The sequence below is a fragment of the Dermacentor albipictus genome, chromosome 8 (assembly GCF_038994185.2).
Source record: "Dermacentor albipictus isolate Rhodes 1998 colony chromosome 8, USDA_Dalb.pri_finalv2, whole genome shotgun sequence".
Taxonomy (NCBI): domain Eukaryota; kingdom Metazoa; phylum Arthropoda; class Arachnida; order Ixodida; family Ixodidae; genus Dermacentor; species Dermacentor albipictus.
Genome location: NC_091828.1, coordinates 861605 through 880500, shown reverse-complemented (window position 1 = coordinate 880500; position 18896 = coordinate 861605). Strand labels below are relative to the sequence as shown.

Genomic DNA, 18896 nt, shown 5'->3' with positions numbered 1-18896 from the left:
GTCGGCTAAATGATGCACAATGCTAATGCTAATGCTAATGCTAATGCAATGCTAATCATAACCAACTAGCCCAGCTGTCCATACTTAGCGATATCATTAACCAATGTCTTAAGTCTTCCATCGGCTCAGACGATTTTGTTGGTGCTGTATTCCTTCATTTTACAACGCCTTTGCCACCGTTAATCACAATATTTTATTTACTAAACTAGAATCATTGGGTATACCTGGCCCACTTTTACGCCCTTTTTTTTTAAAAATTAAATGATCGTGAACAACCAGTCTGCATAGGTGGCGTTTATTCAAACATTAAGGTCAATAATCAAGGCATACCCCAGGGCTCAATACTTGGGCCTTTATTGTTTTGTACCTTCATTGTTTAATTTCGTTGCGAAATGAGACAGCAAAGACAGGCAATGTGTGGCATAACAAAACTTGACTGTCAAAATTCCGTTGGCCTACTTTGACACGCTTGGCTTGAGGATATAGAACCCCACTGCTGACAGACACTACAAAGTGCGCTGCATGCGTCAATCAGCAGTGTCAGCACTGCCAACGGGCAGTAGTCTCGGTAAATTGCTTTCGGAGATGCGATCCCCTTTGCGAGATTTTGCGTAACTAGGCACCGGACGCTGAGCAGCAGCACTCCACACAAGCAGCAGCATTTCTCCAGCACATGCCGCCGCCCATAGGCGCCGACACGTCCGGTGCCGACCGCTAAGGTGAGCACATTTCGTATACCCAAAGGCAATCGATTAAGATTAAGGAGCCTTCGCGCAAATCTACATCCGGCGCTGAATCTGCACACGACGCCTGTCGAGTGGCACCAAAACCGGCATTCTCGAAGCAAGGAATGTGTGTTCCTGAACGTTCGCTCAATCGTAGCCCAATGCATGGTGTGACGTCATCCTGATACGCACTGTGTGTGTGCCTGAGCCACAGACACGCGCTAAGATAAGCGCTATGCTTTCATTTCTTTGAACCAGTTCTCACACAAGTCATGTGACCATTCTGTCTGTATATATTTCATGACGGTACATTAAAAGGGATCATTCTTGGTCATGGGACGACGAGCGTCTGTCTGACTGTATGACATGGTGTCAGAAGTGGGATATCTCAAAGCTGGCTACGATGTAGCGCTGCAGCAGCCCGTCAAGAAGCGAACGAGCGCCTGCTTCCACAAGAGCAAGTCCTCCCGGTGACAGTCGTCAAGCAACGCTTCAGCATGGCAGGAATCAAGCCTCCTAGGCCTTTCGACTTCCAGAACGCTGCGGACTGGCCCGCCTGGATGGACGAATTCGACGACTACAGATTCGCATCCGGACTACATGAGAAACCAGACGAAGTACAAGTAAGGACTCTTCTCTATACAATGGGCAGAAAGTCACGGGAGATTCTTCGGTCGCTAAACGTCAAAGACGAAGAAATGGAGGATTTCGACCTCGTAAAGTCAAAATTTAAGGGCTATTTCGTCCATACCAAGAACACAGTCTACGAGAGTGCTCGCTTCAATCTACGCCGCCAACAGCTGGGGGAAACAGTAGACCAGTTTGCAACCGAGCTTAACAGGCTAGCAGACAGATGCGAGTTCAAAGAAATGAAGGAACGCCTAATAAGAGACCGCTTCGTAGTAGGACTACGAGACCACCTTCTCTCGGAAGAGCTACAGATGGATCCTAATCTCACGCTGAGCACCGCTTTGGCAAAAGCGCGTACAAGCGAAACGGTGAAGAAACAGCAAGCCGAGCTAAAAGAGCACGAGGGCACTATCCCAGAAGCTTGCGTCGCCGCAGTAAAGCCAGAGAAAACCCCTGGAAAGAGCAAAAAGTTTACACGCGGTCACAAGCCAGCTTATCGTGAAAAGTCCTGCAGTTTCTGCGCCGGACCATTTCATCCGAGAAACAGTTGTCCAGCGAAACAAGAAAGATGCAGGTTTTGCCGAACGTTGGGCCACTTCGAAAAGGCGTGCCGAAAAAAGAGACGAGCAGACGGGAATCTTGACGACATTCTGGTGTACGGCAAGAACAAAATGGAACATGACAATCGCCTTCGTAACGTGCTCGACCGACTGGAACAAACAGGAGTAACCCTTAACAAGGAAAAATGTTGTTTCGCTGTTGACCAAGTAGCATTTCTGGGCATGATCTTTGACGCCAATGGTGTGCGCCCAGATCCTGAGAAGATCAGAGCAATCAAGGAGTTGCCTCGACCCCAAAACGTCGCTGAGGTTCGTTCCTTATTAGGCATGATGAACCACCTCGCAAGGTTTCTTCCTGATGCTGCGTCTATATCTGCGCCTTTACGCAGCCTCCTCAACAAAGACAGCGACTGGTGTTGGGGAACTCAACAAGAGGAAGCTTTTGAGAAGATCAAGACTACTCTCAGCTCTAACAGATGCCTGGCAAGGTACAACCCCTTGTATTCAACAATCGTTTCGGCGGACGCGTCTTCGCAAGGACTTGGCGCTGTACTGCTCCAGGATCAGCCATCTGGCGAAAGACGTCCAATAGCATATGCCTCCAGATCGCTCACAAAAACAGAGCAGAGGTATTCACAAATAGAGAAGGAAGCGTTGGCTTTGACCTGGGCAGCAGAACGCTTCGACGAATTTCTGAGAGGCCTCACGTTTTTATTTGAGACAGACCACAAGCCCCTCCTTCCACTACTGGGTCGCGACCCTCTCGATTCTCTTCCACCAAGAATCCAAAGGTTCAGAATGCGTCTTATGCGGTACTCGTTCACGCTCACACATGTCCCTGGTAAAACCATCGCTACAGCGGACACTCTTTCTCGAGCCAGAGGGATGAACACGAGACTGTCTATCGGGGAATTGTCTGAAGCTGACGTCTCGGCTCACGTGGATGGAGTCGTACGATATGCGCTCTCAGATGACATGCTCGATTGCATACGCTCAGAGCAGGCAACGGATCCCGAGTGCGCATCGTTGCTCGAAGCTTGCATGCAAGGTTGGCCCGCAAAGGATCGGCTACCGCAAGTTCTCAAACCATTCTGGGCGCATCGTGGCAACATCACGGTTTGCAAGCAGTTGCTTCTAAAGGACGCCAGACTAGTAATCCCAAGATCTATGCGGAAAGAAATGCTTCAGAGAATCCACGAAGCGCATCAAGGTATTGCCCGCTGCCGCGCAAACGCCAAGGAATCAGTCTGGTGGCCGGGAATTAGCCAGGAAATTGCAACAACGGTAGCCAACTGCCAAATTTGTGCTGCAGAGCGCACCCAATTTTCCGAACCGATGATCCCATCTGAAACAACGGAGCTTCCATGGGAGAAAGTCGGAATTGATTTGTTTGAAATGAAAGGAGCTGTCTATCTTGTTGTTGTTGACTACCATTCCAGGTATCCTGAGCTGGCCCTACTGGATCAAGGAACATCGTCACAGGTGGTCATTCAGCACCTGAAAAGCATCTTCGCTAGGCATGGGATACCGAAAACGGTAATATCGGACAACGGACCACAGTTCGTCTCATCTGCTTTCATTGATTTTGCAAGAAAATACGGCTTCAAGCATGTCACAACGAGCCCTCGTTACCCACAAGCTAACGGGGAAGCTGAGCGCATGGTAGGGACTCTCAAAAGACTACTGAAGAAAGCGCAGGACCCATACATTGCCTTGCTGAATTATAGAAACACACCGGGCCCAACCAGCTATAGCCCAGCGCAACTGCTAATGAGCCGCCGCTTACGCTCACGAGTGCCATGCATGCCATCTGCTTTAAAACCGCGAGTGGTAACCATTTCTTGGAAAAAGCAGGACGAAAAATGCAGACAGAAACAAAAGATATATTTTGACAGACGTCATGCTGCGAGACCTCTTCCCAGTTTATCCGCAGGCAACCAAGTATGGCTGAGAGACAGATGCGCCGAGGGCACAGTCCTTCGTCCTTCCTCAACACCAAGATCCTACTGGGTCCAGACTGCAGGGGGCACCGTACGCAGAAACAGACGCCATCTGTTCCTGCTCCCAAGCGGAGGAGAAACCAGTCCCGTCCCGGCCGAACAGCCTCAACAAAGCAGCCCGCCAACGGACACGACTGACAACGCGGACATCGTGGCTAAGCAATCGTGCGACACCCAGGGAACCCTTCCACCGAACGAAACTTCGAGACCCGAGCAAAGAACTACGCGATACGGTCGCGTCGTACGAACGCCGAAAAGACTCGGCATTGATGACTGATTTGCAAAGTGCTTTCTTTTCTTGGTAGGCACGCAGTGCTTGTAAAACGGGGAAGATGTGACGTCATCCTGATACGCACTGTGTGTGTGCCTGAGCCACAGACACGCGCTAAGATAAGCGCTATGCTTTCATTTCTTTGAACCAGTTCTCACACAAGTCATGTGACCATTCTGTCTGTATATATTTCATGACGGTACATTAAAAGGGATCATTCTTGGTCATGGGACGACGAGCGTCTGTCTGACTGTATGACACATGGCACTCCATGCTGCGACAGCCACCTCAAGTGCCATAAACAATTCCACGTTGGTGGGACGTGGATTTCCTCGTTTTTGCTGCATTTTTCTCGCCGAGGCGCAAATTACGCACTGCACTGGACATGAAAAAACCATCGTCACATGTCGGTAGCAACATGCGTGCGGTTTCAAATGGTAAATTAACAAACAAGATGGAGGCCATGACGTGTTTACAGTACACGCAATCGCTTCTGGCACTTGGTTGTTTTTATAAACAAAAATGGCCTCTCCACGCAAGTGTAATGTGGTGGTATTTTACGGAATTTTAGTGCAAAGTAATCGCATTTGAGCACATTTTGGAGCATGCTAGCTTTGCACAAGTAGGTAATATGCGAGGTTACGTTCCGTCAAATTTGCTGATGTGGGATAGTAGTACAGCGACATTTCGTTGTCAAGAGGTACGAAATGCATTGAATCCTATGGGCGTTCACAAGGGATACAAAAACATTTTATTGTCGCGAGATTTCTTTTTCGCAGGTTTCTACTGTATCCTCAATACTGATTGACCAAAAATATTCCTAAATTATGCCCAGAATTTAGGACCTGGCTTGCACCCTCGATTGCCACTTCAGAAGTCCAGCCCGCAGAAGGACCAGTGGCAATACCAGTCGCTTCCAGTGAAATACCGCCCACCTCGTAGGCGGCAAGCGTTGCCAGTTGTGCAACAGCAAGCTTGGCGCCATTCGCAAGGCCGGCCACTGCGGACTCTCTGGATGGAGCAAGGCTGGCTCAGGCAGCACCCGGCATTGCCACACCCGGCCGGTCAACACCGGTGCCCAGGCGGGGCACTTGACTGCAGAAGCTGCCGGACCATTACTCGCCTGGATAACGGACACCGTCGACCCGGCTGGGACGGCGGCAGAGCCTCGACCAGGCGTGAACTTATTTTATACATTGAACCTCGATGTATTTTGTTTGTATCGAACAAACAAACTAGGGCTAATGGGGAGTAACGAGCACGTGACACCCCTCAGGAGTAATTTTCATTGGCCCGCCAGGCCAGCCATTGTTCACCACCACCATGCTGTGGAGCATCTCTCTAACGGTAGGTGCCTAGAGCCCCCCACCCCACCCTCGTTTACAAACCCGGGCGGATCGTGGCAAATATGCCCACATCATTTCCAAGGATCATCGGCATCAATATTGCTTGCTTTTTCAGGAGATATATTTTTTTCCTCGCATTTCTGTTGTCTAAACTTGAACGCGCACACTAGCAGAAGTGAGGCCTCAGGGCTCACCTGGTCGGACACAAAGTCCCCAAACTTGTCCAGAGCAAGGACACACAGCAGCCGCAGAGACAGGTCTTCCAGGAACAGCTGGTTGGATGCTTCCATCTGCAGAGAGGGGGCAGGTAACTCAGCAAGCGGAAAACAATCTGAATCGCATTCCTTCAGGGTGCACAGCATGGGTTGGCCAAATATGTGGATGCTCGCTCACACCCGCTCACCAACAACACCAGCTAGCGAGTTCCAGATGTGCACAGATGTCCCTGCTCCATTGCACATGCTCTAGTTCGCCCTTTCTGGCCCTAGGGGCAGGACACGTGAGCAGTGTGGTACTAGTTATAACCTGTAAGCTGCTGTTTGCACCTGTGGTGTGTTTCAGCACTCATGCTGCTGTTTTGGCAAGCGCAAAGCACTTTTATGGTGCATGAATGCACAAATGCACATAAATAAAAAGAGATTTATGAATATTCTGAATTTGAATATGAAACTAGAATAGGATAAACAGTGCAAGAAACAAAAACAAGCACAACTGGCAGAGACACATTTCCTTTCATTTCTGCAGAAGAAACAGTTTATAATAAAAAGATTCATAGGGTTATGTAGTGCAAGAAAATAATGCCAAAAATAATGCCAAGTCATAATAATAAAGTACTTGACACACAGTCAAACCTCGATATAACAAAGCCTGTAAAACTGGCATTATGCAAAAATTTCGTTATAATGAATATTGATCTTTTATGCAAATAAGTACAGTTCCTGATGGATATTTTTACACGAAAGGTACTGCAAAACTTTCATTTTAATGAGCAATAAAAAAAAAGCAAACATGAATTAGAAAAATTGATTTCGTTGAATTTTAGAGCCGGCAACGAAACATACGGCATGATGCCGTGTCAACAATATCTTTCCATTGGTGGTATGAAGCGAAGTCAGCCAAGCTTTTGAATCTAATCTGCCACCATGGCAGATAGTGTTGCCCACAATGGGATAATGAAAAAAAATGAAAAGTGAAAATCATGAAAAGTGTAGGCAGCGGAGAGGAAATGCTTCGTCTGCCGCTTGCTTCAACGCATCTCCGAAACTCAAGATTATGCAATCTCCATCACTAAACGTGCAGAAAAACAGCGCGCAATGGCACACCATCTCAGCTCGCCCAGTCCTTGCAGGTGAGGCAGAAAACAAGGCGCACAAGCTGTGTACACGCTCAGCCATGCCGACAGCCGTGAGTGCAATCATGGCCATGCTACAATAGGATTTAAGGGCCAACTATCGTTTTGAAGAACATGTGCTATAGACAAACAGGTACTTAGTAATATTGAGAATTTTGTTATATGTATTGAGATTCATTACACCAAAGTTTATCCGTATTCAATATGAAAAAAGAAAAAAAATTTTTGAGGACACTTAAGCTTCGCCTTTAAGAGTGGAAGGCGATTCAAAGATCCCCAACTGTTTCTTGCACTTCCCAGCAACTGCGGGGTACGTGACCGTAACGTTTTCCTGGAAACGCTGGCAGCAAACGCTATTCATTTCTGGTAGAAACACAGCCTCTTGCTTGGGTCACAGATGCGCTGAGGTGAGCACCATCTGGATGGTGTTGTTGCAAGGAACCGGGCATGCCACTCTATATGTGGTAGAAACGCTGGAAAAGGGGTTTGAGTTTACACGTAGCAAAACTATGTTTTCTCATATATTCAAATTACAATCCAACGCTAATATGCCTGTAGGTTGTGTTTAAGCTATACTTCATGATTTTTCTGATGTATTTTACAAAAAGAAATTCAATTAGTTAAGTAACAGCTCTGCCCTACACGGAGGGCCTGTGTGGTACGGCATGTGTGATTCAGAATGATGGTTCAGTCTCAAGACAGTCAGCGCCACTGCCAGATGTCGAGACCGAATTATCTACGACACGGGGCCCTTAATGCTATTGCATTAATAATCGTGCAGTCAATATACATGCACACGTTGCGAGAATGCTGTAGACAATAGACAGCCAATTTATAGTTTCATCTTTGAGAGTGTGCAACTTTCTAGAGTAGACTAATATCAAAGATCCATTTATATACAGTTAAACCTCGATACGACAAAGTGGGTAAAATCGGCAATTTGCTTCGTTATATTGAAATTTCACTGTATTGAAATTCAACCTTTTATGCAAATAAGTAGAGTCGCCGATCGGTTTGTTTCACAAGGGGCCGCAGAATTTTCCGAATTATCAGGCAATCAAAGAAAGCAAATTTGAATGAGAAAATTTATTGATGAATTTTGGGGTCAGTGACTAATGATACCGCCGATTCCATGCCGCATCGACAATATTTTTTTTTTATTTATTGGAAATTTTTTAGATATCTATTTATTTACATTTATTATATCTTCGCTTGGGCAGTATTTGCATAGGCGGCACTCGCATAGGCAGCATAGGCGGCATTCCCTTGTGGCAGAGGTGAAATTTCGTTATCTGGAAATCGCATACAAACACACTTTGTATATTGAGGTTCTAAATACATGGTGTTCTATGGACAAGTCGCCTAAGGCACAGGATCTGGTATACCTTTTCACAAGGTTCGTGCGACACATACGTGTAATAAAAGGATTGTGCGTGTTTCAAGGAAAGGCGAGCATTGTTTTGCAATATTGTTTCCCATCCAGTGGAGTTGAAGACTTGCAACAGATGTCCTTATACTTTAAAACATTACACTGCCTTGTGTAATGTAAATGGTCACTAGATGCAGTAAACGAAATGTTTTGTGGATAGCAACTCGGCTAGCAGACATCATCATCATCATCATTTATTCGTCCTTAAAGACCCCTGGAAGGGGCATTACATAAGGGGGGGAAACATTGAACACAACAAACGCAGGTCACTAGCAAACATTGTCACAATCAGTGATCAGCAGGGTATATACAGAAAAAAAGAGTACAAGAACCCTTTAAGCATATACAAATATAAAAATAGCAACAGAGGCAAACAGAAGAAGACAATAATCTCCACATCATGTTTTCAAATAAGATGTCAGCAATTGCCGGAACTTAAATGGATCGCGTTCTATAACAATATGATCTGGTAATGAATTCCATTCTTCAATTGCAAGAGGCAGGAATGACTTGTTAATGCGTTAGAGGAGCCGTGCAGACGTAGAATGCTCATGGAGTTGAAAAGACGGCGTGATGTTCGGAGAGGTGGTAGCAGAAGAGAGTCCCGAAGCGAAGGAAAACAGAAGTATAGTTTATGAAATAATGCCAACGGGGCGCACAAGCTGTGTACACGCTCAGCCATGCCGACAGCCGTGAGTGCAATCATGGCCATGCTACAATAGGATTTAAGGGCCAACTACCGTTTTGAAGAACATGTGCTATAGACAAACAGGTACTTTGTAATATTGAGAATTTAGTCTTAATATTGTCTTATTTAGTCTTAATATTGAGAATTAGTCTTATGAAAGGTGCAATAAATGCCCTATTGATTGTTTCCACTACTAGATTGTCATTACTTTGTCCCATGAGCCAGGGTGAGAACCTCACAGACCCTAGATTGACAACACAACCGACAACCGTGGGTTGTGGCAGCGTGACGTGGATCTGAGCCGAGTTCGAACGACGCCGACAAATCTAACCTGCCCACTGGGTACCGTCGGTCTCAATGCGATTGTCTACTAAAACATCCAATCGAACCACAATTGCCGCACCATCTGTGCTTGGTGCACATGTATTTTGTTGTGCACGAAATGAATGGAAACATGCTTCCGAACTCCGTAGTCTGGATAATCAGCACTCGCCTACCGCCGATGTTGTTTACGTTACATGTAGGCCTAGCACAGCGCATCCATCGAGTTCGTAACTGGCGAGTAAACGAGCCCAACTGAAAAACTTTGTCGAAGGAAATTAATTTTCAGTTCCGTTTGGCGCTGCAGCAATTAAAATATGGCACTTCTGACTTCGTGTGTTGTGCGATGTGGGGAACAAACCGTGTGGAACTTCGGGTGGTCAACCATGGCATGTGTCATATGGTTTCAGGCGACTCAAATTTAACGGGCAAGCTCTGCGTGGTTTCCAGTGGCAAAGATAACTTTCGAAAGCGAAAGACACTAGTCGCCGAACAATTAGAAGTGCGAACATCAACCATGCCATCCATTTCAGCGGACACTGCGCTATTCTATTTGGCACGTGAATCCAGTTCAGTGCAAATTCACAGTACTCCTTCACTTCTTTCAAGTGCATGCATCTCTTGGGCTAGATGGGGATAAATTGCTCGTGCAGTACTCGAGAATGCTGATGCACTGAAGGAAACATGAAACAGCACAGTCATGTTTGAGCCAGTCTGTCCTTATACTTGAGCAACGCAAAAAGATACAACGTTTGCAATATGTGCACCTTGTGCAATGCATAGGAGGACGTGCATCATGCAAGACCTATGCATGCAGCCACGTATACCAGGATTGCTTCGATGCCTGCTTGAGAAGCAGCACATACTGAGTTGACAAAACTGTACTTGGCTTGGCGCAGGATGCGCCTGCACATATCGGACGTTTCGTGAACGTTATCGATGGTTCTATTGGTTGTCTGTTGTCAACAAACCTTGCATAATTTTGTGCAGTTGTGTACTAGTTTCTGGAAGGCACGTGGGCACCAGTTAATACGTGGCAACTGTCGATGACTGGTGCATGAAAGCCAACACGCTTGACCCACAGATGAGATTTTCGAAGGTCGTTGACTGCTTGCCACTAATGACACATGTACTTTTTTTTTTTTTTATCTGGCGACGTGTTTCACCGCCTAAATGCTATCGCACAGCGCAGGACGCGCCTGCGTGTTAGGAAGTTTCTGGAATGTTATCGATGCTTCCATCCACTGTCTGTGACCGAACCTTGTGTAATCTGATTGCATGTGTGCACGACGCGAATAATGTAGAACTTTGTGGAAGGCACAAGGGTCCCAGCAATTACTCTGGAACATTCGACGACTGACGTATAAAAGCCGACGTGCTTGACCGACTGATCAGATTTTCAACGATCACCGACTGTGTTTGCCGCTAGCGTTGTGCTATAAGTGTAACCTGTTTTTGTGGGCACAGGTTGTGGGGATGTGCAACTCTCAAGCGTCCCCTGATATCTTGTTTTCCCGCATATCTCTCGTGTCTTGCAGCGCGACTTCGCTGCGTGGCCTGGCGCCCGCGGCGGTCGGTGTGGTTGAAGCGCAGTGCGAGAGAGGGCGCGAGTGTTGCGCTGCTAACGCCGCCTCACAGCGGGGTTACTTGGGGGCGCAGGGGAGAACAGGCGGGCTCTTGGGCGGCGGGCCAGCGAACGCGGCAGACGTCTCGCGCATGCGCCGATCCATGCTTCTGCAAGACCGTCTCGCGTGGCCGCCTTCGAGCGCGCCACCGTTCGCGTGACCATACGCGCGAACGACCAGGCGTTTGGATCCAGCATGGGGCAAACATATTCGCTCGTTATCCGGTCGCGGTGAGTCGGACTTCGAGATTTGTCGCGCGGCCATCGGCATGTTTTGTGGGTAGCAACTCGGCTAGCAGGCATTGATCTATGAAAGGTGAATAAATGCCCTTGTGATTGTTTGCTCTACTGTGTTGTCGTTCCTTTGTCCCAAGAGTACGGGAGGAGAAACCCACATCTGGCACCCAACGTGGGGCTCTTGGGGCATCGGACGATAGTTTTAACAGTTTCGCTTCATTCAAGACCTTTGTTTGAACCGAAGCGTAGGGCTAGCGCAGATTTTGATCACTAGCGTTGGGGCGTGCTTTCTTGAGCGAGGCGACGGTGGCTGTAGTGTGTTTGAACATGTCAACATGCTAAGCGTTTTCGCAAGTGTGTTTTTTTAATGGCATTCGTCGGTACGAGAGCCACGTGGTCTGCATCCTGGGAGAGCGAGGCCCAGCACCCGCGGAGCATTGCCAAGCCTGAAGCGAGTGAGTACGGAAGCCTCGTGGGTGGTCCGAATTTCTTATGTAAATAGCTTCTTCTATTTCTTTGACTCGGATGAAGTCGCGGCTCTGGGAGCCGGGTGGCCGCGGGCCACGGATGCCACTACGGGCTGACTGGTATTGCAGCCTGGCAACGAGCGCTCCGACACCGTCTGGGACGGTGGGCGCTGTCAACTCGGATGCTGTGTGCACCGAGCGGGGTAGGACCACCTAACAGAGCTGACGTCTCCTCGCGGCTGCCTGTTTTGCGCCCATTCTGGGTGTTTTTTTTTAAATTTTTTTTATGCCGGTTGTTGTCAGGGTAGCGACGCTTTAGGCCTAAGGATTTACGGAGCTGCCTGCCGCACGTGGAGGGGCACAACCTGGTGGACCGTGGCATTGAGGTGTTGCACTTTGCTTCCCTCATTCTAGTTAGCCTCGCACGAATTGAAATTGCTCATTCGACTCAAGGAAGCCAGCTTCGTTCACGTGAACTTAGCATCTAAGTAGCTGCCCGATCTTTTGCTAGCCGAGTTGAATATCGTACCACGTGGGCGATGCACATGCAGAATTCCTCTCCCTTGCACTACTGTAGTGTTTGCCGAGTGTGTTGAGTGTATGCAGCGTCATTGGAGTCACCCCTGGTTTGCCGTCACCTGTACACCGTCTGCGCTGCCACCCCGAACTATGATCGAGGCACCGGGCAATGGTGCTGTGGCGAGTTCGGCGCACCGACTTCGGCGGTCGCCTGTATCCAGCTCGCAACCCTCGGCAGCGGAGAAAAGAGCCGGCGATCATCGACAGCTACGGCAGCTCTTGCCAGCAGGGCACGTCGGCGTGAGTGACGCTTGCTCGTACCGATTACCTGGCCTGGAATGGTACCATCAAGTCTGCAGAGCTGCAGCTGTGACCAGTGAACACCAGCGGTGTATCCAAGGACAATGTCGGCTCGCATGCTATGGACACCGTGTGGACATTTCCTCGGCGCAGCCACTATTGCATGTACCATCTTGTTCACGAAGCATGGGTTGACGTTAGACCGTATAACATGTTTCGCCGGAATATGTAGTGATTTAAGGTTGGGGGGATGTGGGGATGCGTGACTCTCACGCGTCCCCTGATATCTTGTTTTTCCGCATAGCTCCCGTGTCTCGCAGTGCGGCTTAGCTGCGTGGCCTGGCGCCCGCGGTGGTCGGAGCGGTTGAAGCGCAGTGCGAGAGAGGGCGCAAGTGTTGCGCGACTAACGCCGCCTCACGGCGGGGTTACTTGGGGGTGCAGGGGAGAACAGGCTGGCTCTTGGGCGGCGGGCCGGCGGACGCGGCGGATGTCTCGCGCGTGCGCCGATCCATGCTTCTGCGAAACCGTCTCGTGTGGCCGCCTTGGAGCGCACCACCGTTCGCGGCCAGGTGCTGGGATCAACCAGGTGCTGGGATCCAGCATGGAGCGAACATATTCGCTCATTATCCGGTTGCGGTGAGTCGGACTTCTAGATTTGTTGCGTGCCCATCGGCATGTTTTGTGGGTAGCAACTCGGCTAGCAGGCATTGATCTACGAAAGGTGCAATAAATGCCCTTGCCATTGTTTGTTCTACTGTGTTGTCGTTCCTTTGTCCCAAGAGTACGGAAGAAGAACCCCACAAGGTTCACCCAATAAAAGTTAGTTTTGTCTTTCACAGTATTGCTACCGTGTAGTGTGTTGCGAATGAGTGTTGCTTTTGCTGGGCACACGTTCGCCTAATAAAGAGTTAAATTTGTAACTCCCAGCTTAGACTCTGCATCATTTTTCACTGTCACTACTACGTGACAATACTATTCGTAACACAGATTTTTCAGTGATACATTGCACACCTAATTCTTACATAGTTGGCTGCTCAATGAGCTACCCAAAAATGAAATCGTACGACAGCTTTCGATACGATAAGGCCCTTTCGTGTTTGTAAAGCTATCTTGTAGATAGACGACGCACAAGCACGAGTGCTGATGTCAATATTTTGTGCACTATTGTTACTTCAAAGGTAAGAAGAAACTGCTGCAGCAGGCATACACTCATTAATCAAACGTGTTTTTCATATCTAAAAGAGCATACAGATCACCAACCTATTGTTCCAAGCTTAGTTTACAGCAGGCTGTTTTAGGTCGAACTTGGACGGTTGAAGACAAAATAGTCCAGCAACAGTACGCTGCAGGTGTGCGTCAGAGCTTCTATCCAGTGGTTGCGTGCCATTTTCCTCTAACCGACGTGAAGCGACGCGTTCGCGTGTCGGCACATACTCAAGCGTTTGACACATGCCAGTGGTTGGGCCTTTATGGTGCTGCAGTAACCTGCAACCTTTCACACTTAAACTCTGCTCATTTGCGACATTAGAGTGATGCAGCATGCTCAGTACGACACCTGCTTCAAGAGACAAGCAATTTTAATGGCCGAGGAGCTTGGAAAGCCCGCCACGAATGGGAAGCCCAACGTCAACGAGTCTACGATTCACAGATTGTGGGGCAAACGGGAGGCCCTCTTTGGTTAACAACGCTCTGTGAACCTCGTTTTTGCCAGGTACTGCCCTTGAATGAAATGGTTGCGGGGTACTTTTAAGAATTATTTAAAGGGATTGACAACCAGTTTTTAAGGTACCCTTTTTTTTTTTACTGCAACGAAAAGCTTACTGGTCTTACAATAATACGGTGGTAACGCAGAAAACACCGTGGAACATATTTTAATCAGAATTTTCCGATCTGCATTAAAGATGTAGTCGTGCTCAAGAAACATGCTGGAAACAGTGCAAGGTGAGCGCGATAGCAATTGGTGGGAAGCATACAACAAGTGCGGCTTTAGCTGTAAGAAGGTAATACAGCAGACTCGTTACAATGGACCCTGATAATCCGACAAAAATGTCCGTTTTATCCAAAGTCCGTAGTATCCGAGACACCTCAGTTCCAAAACTTTCGTCACAATGTCTAACAACTTTATTGCAAAGATTCAGTGATGATTGTCCAAAGAAGAAAAAGAGAGTCTCAGTTTCCCTCGAAAGCCGACGCATCAATTAAGTTCATCTGAAGTCAACTTCATCTGAAGTCTCAATAACTAAGTTGGGTTTCAATCTAGTTCCCTCACGAGTCGTTAGGCGTGGTTCCTCCTGAACCAAAATGCTCGGGTTCTTCTCTTTAACTAGACGAGCTACCTGCTTAGCTACGAAGTTGTGACGCTCTGTCCGTGCGAGGTGAACCGACTCGCACTCCTGTAATATATGGAATGAAGTTTCAGGCTTCTCTTGACATCGACGGCATAGCCGTGACTTTGGATCACTACTTTGCTTGTTAGTTAGGGACTTTGTCGGATATAAGTTAGTCCTAAGGCGCAGAGCCTTTAGACGGTCACCTTCCTTTAACAACTTGGAGTCATGGTACAACCAAGTATTAGCTTTAGCCTGGTCGTGGTGCGCTAAAAGGTCCTTACTGGTATATTTAGACTTTGATTCAGACCACCATTTCTGGGATCCTCTATTTAGAGCTGTTTGAACCGCCTTAGGGGAAGTAATTCCTGAAGGGATTTGGAAAAAATCAGCGATACGTTGAAAATTCTTATCCAAGATACTATTAAAGAGATTGTCTACGAATGTATCCCCTAGTCTAAGTAGGCGCGCGAGGCTCTTGTACTGGACCGCCTGAGCAACTTTCTGTAATGGAATGATACCCAACCCCCCATTCTTGGACGGATGCCATACATGCATGTTAGGAAAACCAGGAGGCAAGTGAAGAACACTCTTAACCCATTTGCGGACAAGTCCATCCAGCCTGCAGGACTCTGAGGAAACCTCTAAAGTATTCGAAGCACTGTAAAGAAATACTGGAAGAACCAGCTGTCTCAAGCAGTGCACCTTCTGGAACGGCTTCAAGGATGCCTTCGCAAGGAGTTCGAGCAGTTTCATTGCCTTTTCAGAGTGAACTATAGGATTTTTATTGATGAAAATACTAAGACCTAGATACTTAATTGGCTCATCTCTGCCTTTCGGCTTAATATCCTGTCCCAAGATAGACAGCGGAGGAATATTGTAGTTAAAGCCCTTACTAATGTGGTCAGGCCGCCAACCAAAGTACTGCGACTTTAAAGGATTTATGTGGAGATCAACATTTCTAAGAAAGGAAACTGTTTCGTCTATGAGAAGTTGGAGTCCTTCACGAGTGTCAGACATCGAGAGGAGGTCATCTGCAAAAGCCATTACAGACATTGAGCTTTCATGCAACGGAACACCCACACCTAACTCATTTAAGCGGTAGATTAAAGGATCAATTATACAATTCAACAGGAAAGGAGAAAGAGGGTCGCCTTGCTTAATACCTCTTCTCAATGGCACACGGACATTATCTGAGATACCCCCACAAGTGTAAGTGGTGGTACAGTTTACATATAAATGTTTAACCATGTTAAGAATACGTGGAGGAACTTTACGAGCCTCTAGGGCACTGAAAATTGCCAAGTGAGATACCGAATCAAAAGCCTTGCGCAGGTCAAGACTTACTGAGAAAAAGGGCTTACGTTTAAGTTTGAGTAACCTCATTATACCTTGCAAGACAAGCAAGTTGGAAGATGTACTGCAATCTTCGGCAAAGCCGGACTGATATTTATGGAAATGGTTAGTGGCACTCAACCGACATAGTAAGAGCTTAGAGAATAGCCTAAAGAGAACGGGGGAGACAGAGATTGGCCTAAAATCGCCTGCACCACCCAGATTGGATTTCTTAGGAATGAATACTGTCCTACTTTGTTTCATTTCCAGTGGAACAAGACCAAAAGCTAGCCAGTTATTAAAAATGTGGCATAAGATGCTAGGAGGTATTTTTAAAAGTTCAGAAGTTGGGACATTATCGGGCCCTGGAGAGGACTTTGAAGAAAGTAGTCTTATAGCGATAGCAACTTCTCCCTCCGTGAACAGAGATTCATCAACCTCAAGAGCGATTGACGATTCAAGTGGGGAAGAAAGTGGTGTAGAATAAGTGTTGAAAATTGGATCAAATTCTTTATGCAAGTCTGCCAGAGAACATGCAACCGAGGAATCACCTATTAAAAGGTGATCAGCCAGAACTTTAGGACCTAAGTGGCAGTTAAATGTTTCTTTAGAGCCAAGGGAAATCGAGCGAGCGCATCGCCTTGGTCGATACATTCCCGGTCGTAACCGGCCCATCATTGCCAAACTTTCCTGCTTTAAAACAAAAGAATCCATCTTGTCGAATGGCCGCAAGCTTAAAAACACTTCATACAGCATGGGTGAGGATTTTTCTAAGCCGGTACAGAACGCGCGAAAACATCTTGTCGCTTTTGCACGGAACCAATCAGTTCCTTTTTCTCTCCACTTTAAAACATTATTCATAGGTTCAAAACGCTACATTTTTGATCCAGCTTCCCAATCCGTGAAAGAACTATAGCTATCGCGTTGTCACCAGCATTCGTCCCGACGTGCTCTGCCTGTCCCCCGAGAACCTTTTTCAATCTCCGTTATTTTTACTAACATAAGAAGCTTTCTACCGAAAAGGCAACAAGTATCCGATCTAGTATCTTCGTCTGGCAGTGACTTACTCATACTAACTGAAACATGGCTTATCAATGATATAACTGACGGTGAAGTTCTGAGTGAACTACCGAATTTCGATGTTTTTCGTAAAGATAGGCAGGGTACTCGGGGCGGTGGCGTTCTTATCGCAGTAAAAAAACATCTAATGTGCCCCAAAGTTAATGTGGCCACTGACCTAGAAATTGTGTGGCTTATCATTCGCGCTAATCCGCAGCTACTACTTCTTGGCGTCTGTTATCGTCTCCCCAACGCTAATCCTGACTTCCCCCGCCATCTGAATAACACCTTGAACCAATTAACAGAAAAATTCCCGAACGCTTGCATCTTGCTCTTTGGGGATTTCAATTACCCACATATCGATTGGTCAAATTATTCTAGCACAGTTACTAGCACGACAAGAGCTAGAGAATTCTTAGATATCTGCCTTAATTTTAACCTCTCCCAGATGATAACAGAGCCAACGCGTGCAACTCATGTCTCGGCTAACATACTAGACCTCATACTAACCACTCATCCTGAAAGCATGTCCTCCATTAGCTACCTACGCGAAATAAGTGATCACAAAGTAATCCATGCTGTTTTCTCATTTTCACCTACAGTACGTCGTTCAGATCAGAAAACAATCCGCCTGTATGAAAAGGGGAATTATACCACCATAAACAGCGAACTAATTGCATTCTATCAATCATTTGAATTAGGTTTTGAAAATCGCTCAATGCAAGAAAACTGGTTACTCTTCCAAAATAAGATGACTAACCTCGTTGCGCAGTTTATACCAACCACCTTACTTCGCTCTAATCGCAATAAACTATGGTTCACTAACGCACTAAAGAAACTGGAAAACAAAAAGAAACGTCAGTTTCGCTTCGCTAAACTGAGGCCAAGCCCTAGCTCCTGGGAAAAATACTATGTATCTGAACGCGCCTACCTGATAGCTCTCCGGCAACACAAGCACTCATTTTTTCATTCAGACCTACCCCGCATGCTCAGCAGTAACCCAAAAAAATTTTGGCAAGTTATCAATCCCCAGTCATCCCCTGGTGTCAGAATTTCGAAAGATGGTGAAATCTTACCTGTTATTGACTGTGCGAAACTGTTTAACAATGCATTTTCATCTGTGTTCACCACCGAACCACACGTGCCTCTTCCTGTTTTCACTGTTGCTGCCATGGCTCCAATGCCAGATATTATTTTTTCGCCAGATGGAATATCCTCACTAATTGATAATCTTAAATTATCTTCATCAGCTGGTGTTGACGATATCACGTCAAAGCTTTTAAAAAACACGAAGCGCATCTCTGCCATGTATTTAACCCTGCTGTATTCCCAATCACTATCATCAGGCACGCTTCCTAACGAGTGGAAAAAGAGCAAGGTCGTTGCAGTCTACAAATCAGGTAACCGTAATTCACCCCTAAATTATCGTCCAATATCCATAACTAGTATCCCTTGCAAAATTATGGAACACGTCATATACTCGCACATAATGAATTTCCTAGACAGTAATAACTTTTTTAATCCGTTGCAACATGGCTTCCGTAAAGGGCTGTCATGTGACACTCAATTAGCTACATTTCTTCATGATCTACACTCAAATCTCGATACTAACACTGTGACCGATATAATTTTTCTTGACTTTGCAAAGGCGTTTGATAAAGTAGCTCATCAACGCTTATTATTAAAACTTTCTCGCTTGGACTTCCA

General features: G+C 46.8%; 2 protein-coding genes across 8 annotated transcripts in view; one reads left to right on the top strand and one right to left on the bottom strand.

Annotated features, from left to right (window-relative positions):
* The window catches only part of Hel89B (histone acetyltransferase 1), a 506945-nt gene that overhangs the window by 303575 nt on the left and 184474 nt on the right, over positions 1 to 18896 (bottom strand). For all 7 annotated transcript variants that reach the window (XM_070523038.1, XM_070523033.1, XM_070523034.1 and 4 more), the window contains one exon: positions 5727 to 5822. In XM_070523038.1, coding sequence (XP_070379139.1) covers positions 5727 to 5822 — 96 coding nt within the window. The remainder of the gene's footprint in view (positions 1 to 5726; positions 5823 to 18896) is intronic.
* Positions 902 to 5281, top strand: LOC139048649 (uncharacterized). Its single transcript, XM_070523121.1, has 3 exons — positions 902 to 2403; positions 3355 to 3577; positions 5129 to 5281. The coding sequence occupies exons 1-3, from the start codon at positions 1223 to 1225 to the stop codon at positions 5279 to 5281; spliced, it is 1557 nt and encodes a 518-aa protein (XP_070379222.1). The 5' UTR covers positions 902 to 1222.

What these genes read in the sequence shown, in the direction of transcription:
- LOC139048649 (XM_070523121.1), top strand. Translation starts at nt 1,223, where the DNA reads ATGGCAGGAATCAAGCCTCCTAGGCCTTTCGACTTCCAGAACGCTGCG. An exon ending in TCTAACAGATGCCTGGCAAG is followed by an intron (nt 2,404 to 3,354) that starts GTACAACCCCTT and finishes CTACCATTCCAG; the next exon opens with GTATCCTGAGCTGGCCCTAC. An exon ending in ACGGGGAAGCTGAGCGCATG is followed by an intron (nt 3,578 to 5,128) that starts GTAGGGACTCTC and finishes CCCACCTCGTAG; the next exon opens with GCGGCAAGCGTTGCCAGTTG.